The sequence below is a fragment of the Melanostigma gelatinosum genome (genome assembly GCF_949748355.1).
Source record: "Melanostigma gelatinosum genome assembly, chromosome: 6".
Taxonomy (NCBI): Eukaryota; Metazoa; Chordata; class Actinopteri; order Perciformes; family Zoarcidae; genus Melanostigma; species Melanostigma gelatinosum.
The window spans coordinates 10,102,288-10,110,659 of NC_136639.1; the positions used below are offsets into that span (position 1 = coordinate 10,102,288).

Here is an 8,372-nt window from a genome sequence, read left to right on the forward strand (position 1 = left end):
AGTGAGCCTGCTTAATTACGTTTATTTTGACCAAATAATCTTTTTTCTTGGCTAAATTATGTTTTTTTTTTTTACTAAATAATCTTAAGAATGTATCAAACGAGACGAGGGTCACATCTGGTGTTTTCTTGTGTTACTTTTCGTAAGTGAAATACTGATGGATAGGAGGAAACCAACAGGTGGAGAGGAGTAATCAGAACCACTTCCAGTCCTATTACAAGCTGCCAACGTACACAGCAAGGTAAACAGCGCCACCGCGTGGTTATATTGCCGACAGATTAGTGGCCACCCAGTCGTGTTTATCGATTATTCATTAAACCTTCTCACATAACTGTCTGTTGGTGGGATTGCTGTCAAACTAATATTTATCATCTGATAAAATCACAGTTTTCACATCAACAACCACACAATGCTGATGTACTGCGTCGCAGTTGTACTTAGTTTTTAATGGAGGAAACAAGTTTTCTTTTCTTTTTTTTATTGTTGCCCTTCCAAAACATAACAGGATTACATTAATTTAGTTTGCTTATCGTGATGGTCCGATCACATTGAATTGAGGGTGGAACTAGTCCCCCCCCCCCCCCCCCCCCCTGAGGCGGAGAGAGAGAGAGAGGGAGAGGCGTATCCCGGGAGAGAGAGAGAGAGAGAGAGAGCTGGCGTGGATCTGTTACGGTGAAGACCAGAAACACCGTCACTTTAGACTTTAATTGCAGCGTCTTTATTTTTTTAGAACTGTATTGTAGACACCGTTTTGCCAGAATTAAAACTTTTTCGACGTATTTCTGCCGCCTTGATAACGCTGCTAACGTTGGCCTGCTGTGTTTCTCGTCTCCATTACTCGACAATCTGGACCCCAGTGCACAGTAAGCTGGATCAATGTTACTCTACACATGGAGACTTGACAGGATGATGATGTTTTACTAGAATTATCTGGGCAGGAGACGAGCTGATCGGTGTGATGAAGGACCGACTGGCCGAACTGACTGTGAGTCTATGTTCTTGCTTTAACTGTTTAAACAGCTTAAACGTGCTGGCATTACAAAAAGTCACTCACACACCTTTTGTTTCACCTGTACAGGGTACGTCACGAGCAGAGGAGGATGTCACAGTCGCAGTGGACAGAGATGGCTTCATGGAGAGCTTTTTCAGGAGGGTGGGTTTCACTGCAACTTCCAGGATGTGCACACGTTTGGGAACAGATTTGGGTTGATTCAAGACACTGTTGTCTTGTTGATTGATTTAGGTGGAAGAAGTCAGAGGACTCATTGATAAGGTCTCCTACCAAGTGGAGGAGGTGAGGAAGATGCACAGCATGATCCTGTCGTCACCCAACCCAGATGACAGTAAGTGTGTCTTTATAAAGGATTAAGATGAAGACAGAGAACATTTGAATCTCAATGGTGACGTGTTTGTTGTTTTCAAGGGTTCATTTGTGCATTCAGTTGTATTGACAACTGCTTTGCTGGAGTTTGACTTTTGAGGCACAGAGTGAAAATGTCTCACTTCCTTTGTTACATTTTCCTCCTCGTTGTAAATGAATGGCTGCCTGGCCGGAAACCTGTGAAGGAAACGGCTCCTTTTCCCCCCCAAAACGCACAAACCATTGTAGTTTAGGCTCCGACTTGTTCTGCCAGGAACCTTTAAACAGCCAGGAATTCAAACATGCTGTCATTTGCAGATGTTTACAGGCACCGGTGTATTATGTACATTTTCCTTTACTAATCAGATACATTTATAAAGTATTTCCAATGATTCAAAGCTCCATGAGAGCGAGAACAGTGTTACCACTCGGTGCACTCAGTTCCTGGCTTTGTTCAGTGTGTGAGCCTGAGGACCCTGCAAGACAAAGAGCCAGTTTCCAATGCCATGGCATCATCAGTGATTATGTTTAATGCAACACAGCACAGTGCTTTAAGATCCATGACGTGGAAACGGTCACCAGGCAGAGAAACAAAGAGCCTTGTGCTGTGTGACCTCTGCAACATTGCCACAGGATTGTTGCCAAGTTACAAGATGAAATCCAACATTTACATGTGAGCGAGGCGCAGCGATGAGCTGGATGACATTATTTTTCCTCCTCAGTAAACCAAGTCTGACGAGTTTCTTATTTGTGTTTGTGTGAAGGAACAAAGGACCAACTGGATGCACTGACCAACGACATCAAAGGCAATGCCAACGTGGTGCGAACTAAGCTAAAAAGTGAGTTGAACTATGACCTGATTGTCATCACACTTGTTCATTGACTTCACATTACAAAAGCTGATGTTGTCGGCTGCTGTGTAACGTGTCATCGCTCTGTCCCTCTAAAGCCATGGAGCACAGTATGCCCAAAGACGACGCAGCGAACAGATCTTCGGTTGACTTCAGGATCCAGAAAACGCAGGTCGGAAAAACCGATCGATGGCTGCTCAACTCCTGACATACACACATATTACATATCCTGCTCGCACACGATCGTCATCTGCCATCAAACATCAGGAGGGAAATGTTTTTGGAAAGGTGTATCCACCTTGGAGACAAATAAGGAACATTCTACTTATTCACTGTCAAATTCCCAAATTTACCTGCCACATTCTTTATTTTACAGGATGTGTTTGTTGTATTTCTTTTGTTTTATAAGTACTTTTGAACCGCGCAGAGAATGACCCATTAAAACGTACCTTTGATTCAAACAGTGTACGTATGTTTTACAGCACTGCTTTCAGGGCTGTTTAGTCACAAAAGTCCGAACGCCCTCATTGCCCCCCTCTGTGTTGTCTCTTGTCCTCAGCACACAGTGCTGTCCAGGAAGTTTGTGGAGGCCATGACCCAGTACAATGAGACTCAAGTGTCCTTTCGGGAAAGAAGCAAAGGGAGGATCCAGAGACAGCTGGAGATAAGTAAGTGAACAATAATGCACCCCCTAAACCCTCGCAGGGCCAGGAATTATGGACTGTATTTCTAGAGTAGCCTTTGATCATAATGAATGTAAATTGCGACTACAAACAGGGAATACTCCTGTTTCTGTCAACACATCAACGGCTTGAATTTGGTTGCTCGGGACACAATTTGTAAACAGACCGCACCGGTTTCCTCTAAGTGTTGACAGACAGACACCAGCAGCAACGGCTGGATTTTTTTTTCAGATTTCTTCAAGTGGTTTTCGACAGAAAACAGAGTCACGAGTGATCTCATCCAAACACTGGATTTTGAATGCTTTGTGAGTTTAAATGAGCAGTAGTTTGAGTAGTAAGATCGATCAAAGAATAGGAGAGCACCAACCGGTTCTACAAAGACACATACAAGGCAAGAGTTACTGACAAACCAGAATGAATATGTGGAGTCATTATTACTAGGATGTGTAAAATAGCAGCAGAGTATAGAAGTGTATTCATACAATTCGTTTTAACTTGGTGTTTTCCATCATGTTCGGTCCTCTCTGTTCAGAATTACAGCGACAAACGAATGTGTATGTATTGTATTATGCACATGAGTAACACGAGACAATGTGAAAAAAAAAAAAAGAATAGGACCGTCTCTCGCAGTCCCTGCGGCCAGCATTAATGAGCGGCTCTAGTTCTCCACACTGCAGACGGGAGAGCCTGATACTGGAGACGCCTTGTTGTGTTTGTGTTCCCTGGGAAACGGGCAGAGTGCTCAGCGGCCAGTGTAACAGTACTTCACCTGCCTTTGACGCGGCCACATGAAGCCGTCTGTGCCGTCGTGGACTTGCACCATTTATTTACTTCATTCAGAAGTGATACTTCTCTGCGTGATGTGTTGTAATGGTGGCGTGTTTTTGCTGTGTGTTTGCCTCTGGCTCTCTGGGGAATATTGCAATATTGGTGTGTGACATACAGTAAGCGCAGAGATCGCTCTCTCCAGGGAGGGTGTTGTACAATAGGAGGCATGGCTCCAGAAAAAGAAAGCTTTCTGTTTATAGAGTTCCAGCAGCTGTTTGTCTATGAGGGCTGCTGGCTTCCTTTTGTTCCTCAGACACTTCTATGCATCGGCACAAAAACAACCCCCACTGATAAATGCTTTAGCTGTTCCACTGAGATTTGTCGTTTAATTGCCACATGTTGATATTCAGTATTATGAAAACACCAGTCATTTGGTTCTTAAAAACATCTTAACTTTAACAGAAACCCTCAGTGTGCCTCTCTTTAACGCCGTCAAACACATTATCAGTTATTTCATATTTGTCTTAACTTATCTAGAGATATCGCTCACTACTTGGGGAAACGTTAGCATTGTGTCTCCTGGCTGGATAACAGAGACATTTTGCTGTCGCTTCTCCTCACACAGCTGGCTTCATACACAGATGTATTACCCTGGAATTAAGCACACAACAGTATATATTGTACAGGCATTTGTTGTTTACATTCTTGACATTGGAGTTTTGTCTGTTAAATGTCAGAGTTGAGTTTTTATGTTTTTTAAAAGCATGCCACAAGAATGACGAACACAAGTCCCTGATTAAAACAGGATGCGTCAGATAAACAGTCTTTATAGTCAAAGACAGCTGTTTGAACCACAACCAAATATTATCTGATAAATAATAGATCAACAGATCCATGAAATTATGACTTCTGCATTGAACCCATCCTTCAGGAGGTGGGTTCTGTTCATTGCTGGATAATCATTGTCTGCTATTTATTATTTTAGCTGGAAAAGTGACCACCGATGAAGAACTAGAGGGCATGTTAGAAAGTGGAAATCCATCGATCTTCACATCTGATGTAAGTTGTCTCTTAATCTTCACTGTGCAGTACAGAGTTTAACCCGACCTCTCTTTGGAGGATGCCAAACCGTTGACCTAGATCTAGATTACCGTAATGCACTCTATACTGGATTTTATTATTTTGTTAACGCTCCTTGTGTCCCCCACCTGTGTTATTGATTTATTTATTGAGTAAAGCACTTTGAGCTGCATGTTATGATTGGTGTGCATTATTATTATTATTATTATTATTATAGTGTACTATTGTTGCAGGGTTAAAAGCTAATAGTGCCATCTAGTGGTGGTGGAGGAGGAGTAAATCATTTGGGGCGTTTTTAAAATTGTATTTACACACACACACACAGACACACACAGACACACACACACACACACACACACACACACACACACACATACACACACAGACAGCTCTGAGCATTTGTTTGGTGTATTTGGATGAATTACTTTACCTTCTCTCCCTCAGATTATTTCTGATTCCCAGATCACACGTCAAGCCCTGAGCGAGATCGAGTCCCGACATCAGGACATTATGCGTCTGGAGTCGAGCATCAGAGAGCTCCATGCGATGTTCATGGACATGGCGATGTTGGTAGAAACTCAGGTAACAGTTGGATCGAAGTGGAGAGGTTCATAGCTGAACTCTACTCTTTAGTTAGTCAACGTCGAATAGTTTATGCTTTATGATGGTTTATAGCCACTGTGCTTCTTTACTAATACTGAGACAATATTCTGATTCTGTCATTTACAGGGCGATATGGTTAACAACATCGAGAAGAACGTTTCCAATGCAGTCGAATACATTTGCAGTGCAAAGGAAGAGACCAAAAAAGCAGTGAGATACCAGAAGAAATCCCGGAGGGTATGCGTTTCTTTTCTTCTTCTTTTTAAACAAGTAAATGTCAATTATACAGGATATCAAAGTCACATGTGACCACTTAAGATGACTGCATTAATCTGTTCATAGCCTGTTTTCATGATACCTTACTCTTAATTGATGTTCAAATAACACCCTCTTCTTCCCTTGACAGAAATACATCATCATTGCCTTTGCTCTGTTGATCCTGCTTGCTGTCATTGCTCTAATTGTTGGCCTGTCTGTTGGACTAACCAAACTCCCTGTATGAGAACTACTGATTACTGCGTGAGGTAACACACCATCCACAGCTTCCATTCCTAAAACACCGCATCCATCCACTCACCTATACATCCAGGGAGTCATTTACTCATTTCGCCGTTGACTGGTTTACAGGATATGTAATGCAATATTTGTCTGTTTCCTTCTCTTCTTGACAGAAACTCCTCGGCCTTATCATGTGTGTGGTCGCAGCGTTACTCCTTTTGCTCATCATAATAGTTGGAGTCTTTGAGTGAGTCACAGCAGTCAGCTGTATGCAGGTCCAGTACAGTGATGAAACAAAGAGCAGCTTCATAGTAAGACAACAATAAGTCATTCACCATCGAAGAGCATTACAGAGGGGATCGCGCTGAAGTAAGTATACCGTGTGTGATCCACTCTGCACCAGCACCGTCAGACCTCATGATATACCGTCCTGGAGCAATTCTGTACTGTGTTGCTCGGACAAAGCCTCCTGTCAGCACACATCCTTTTCCCTTAGCGGTCATATAATGAATGCTGACAGCACATCTGATGTTAAAACTGGTGTGCTGGTTCTGTATCGCTGGCATTTGTTCATGTAAACGGTAGGGTTGGTAATCTTCTTTAAATTTATTTTTGATATTTCTGTTGAAATTGTCATTGCATCCTGACAACAATCAATGAATCAGATTCTCTGATGAAAAAAAGAAACCAGTATGTAATGGTTGGACGGGCTACCTCCCTGTCTGTCTACCTGCTGCCTGAGCGTTTTCTGCCCGTGCACTCATTGGTCTTCCACAAGCTGCCAGCTTGACCGCTGTGAGTACTAACAGTAGCATGTTCATTGTTTACACTCATGATAACGTTGAGGTAGTGGCGTTGGAGGAAGGGCGGTCAGTGATGGCGACTTTCTTGCAAATTTAGCATCTTTTGAAACGAGTGCTGCTACCTACTTTCATTGGAAAAGAGTTGCCAACACTGGGCGGGGTTTTTCGGTTCGATCATTTAAAAAAAATGTAGCCTACTTTTGCTAGTTTCTCAAGATTACCAACTAGCTTTAAGTATCATTCGCAGATATTTCTTTGTCGTTTGTCGAAGGACATTTTGGGAAATGAGCTCATTCGTCTTCTTGCCGAAAGTTCGATAAGAAGATTGATTACCACTCATGTCTGTACCAGCAGTAGCTAGCTTAGCTTAGCATAAAGACTGGAAACAGACAAACAGCTAGCCTGGCTCTGCCAAAAGTAACAAATATGGCACGTTACGGGTTTACAGGGGTTTTTAATGCCAAACTATTTCTTGGCCAGGCGCAGTGACTTCCACTTCTCCTGGCACATAGGCCTTCGTAAATCCACAATCTGTCGTTTTTACACTTCTGTTTGTGTACAGATTAAACAAACAAGATGTAATGTGGTCGTCTGAGAGTTTTAGAGACGGTGGTAGGCTGATTTTGTTATCTTTTGGCAGAGCCAGGCCAGCTGTTTCTCTTTGTTCCCGGTCTTTGTGCTAAGCTAAGTGGCTGCAGCATCATATTTGGCATGCAGACATGAGAGTGGTATCCATATTCTCATCTTACTCTTGACAAGAAACCGAATAAGCATTTAAATATAGATATTAAATTATCTTTGTAAATGAATTGCATAATTTGTGTTTACATGTTCATGTGTATGATCCTTATGTTCTCTTGTCCTTTCATGCATTTCCTGTAATTCATGTGAATTGAATGTAAAGCTCCTACAGCTCAGGAGTCCTTTAGAAATAGAACATTTTTTAAATATATTCTCTGTATCATTTCTCGGTAACTGTGTGTCAATCAGACGAAATATCTTCAGATCAATCGAATTTCATTCTTCATCTCATTCAAGAACTCAAAATCAACAATCTTATAAAAGTTCCTTGACATTTAATATGAAGCCTTAACTTATTGAACATATTATATTTATCCCGATCAAGGTGTGTGATGACTGAAATGTTTATTGTGAAAAGAGTTGCGCTACATTGTAGGACTCTTGGATTATGTTGTTTCAAGAGCACACATTTTTAATTTTGATACATTTGATTCTTGTAAGTTATATATTGTATTTTATATTGAAACAGAATACTGAAGTCATGTAATTAAAAGATAAAGAGTAAAAAGCCTCTGCAGAGAGCATTGTTTGTCTATTTCCTTTCACATTGAAGGTGCTGAAGTTTAATTTATTTAGTCGTAAATACTGGAGTACTTTTAAATTGCAAACATCTGAATTTGTCAGACAGAATTCAGTTTATTTTCTGTGTTCTTTTAGCACTCCAAACATTTGGAGGTTCAGTTTGTATGGAGGAAAACAGAAAGAAGCAGAGGGTGCTGTTTACTTGAGGACTAATGAGCACTTTGCACAAAATGCGTGACTTCCGTGTAATCAACCAAACAAGATTAGTGAATAAAGTGGAAGTAAGTCCCCCGAGGGCAAGTTCTTTTCTCTCTTTGAATTAGATCAAAGGAAACTTCAGAGGTGCACTTAGAGTGAAATAGCGAATGTCCTTAAAATCGGTGCGTGAGGGTGTTTTCAGGTC

The 8,372-nt window shown here is 41.5% G+C and overlaps 1 protein-coding gene across 2 annotated transcripts; it reads left to right on the top strand.

Annotated features, from left to right (window-relative positions):
* The first annotated feature begins 742 nt into the window (after window positions 1-742).
* On the top strand, window positions 743-7,913 carry stx2b (syntaxin 2b). Of its 2 annotated transcripts, XM_079269760.1 has the most exons (12): window positions 772-863; window positions 939-985; window positions 1,079-1,153; window positions 1,244-1,343; window positions 2,125-2,199; window positions 2,310-2,383; window positions 2,771-2,879; window positions 4,648-4,721; window positions 5,187-5,324; window positions 5,472-5,582; window positions 5,752-5,869; window positions 6,017-6,126. In XM_079269760.1, the coding sequence occupies exons 2-11, from the start codon at window positions 959-961 to the stop codon at window positions 5,845-5,847; spliced, it is 879 nt and encodes a 292-aa protein (XP_079125886.1). In that variant the 5' UTR covers window positions 772-863; window positions 939-958; the 3' UTR covers window positions 5,848-5,869; window positions 6,017-6,126. The 2 variants fall into 2 exon arrangements, with proteins under 2 accessions (XP_079125887.1, XP_079125886.1); XM_079269761.1 differs by lacking the exon at window positions 5,752-5,869 and having other exon boundaries at window positions 743-985; window positions 6,017-7,913.
* The last annotated feature ends 459 nt before the right edge of the window (window positions 7,914-8,372 follow it).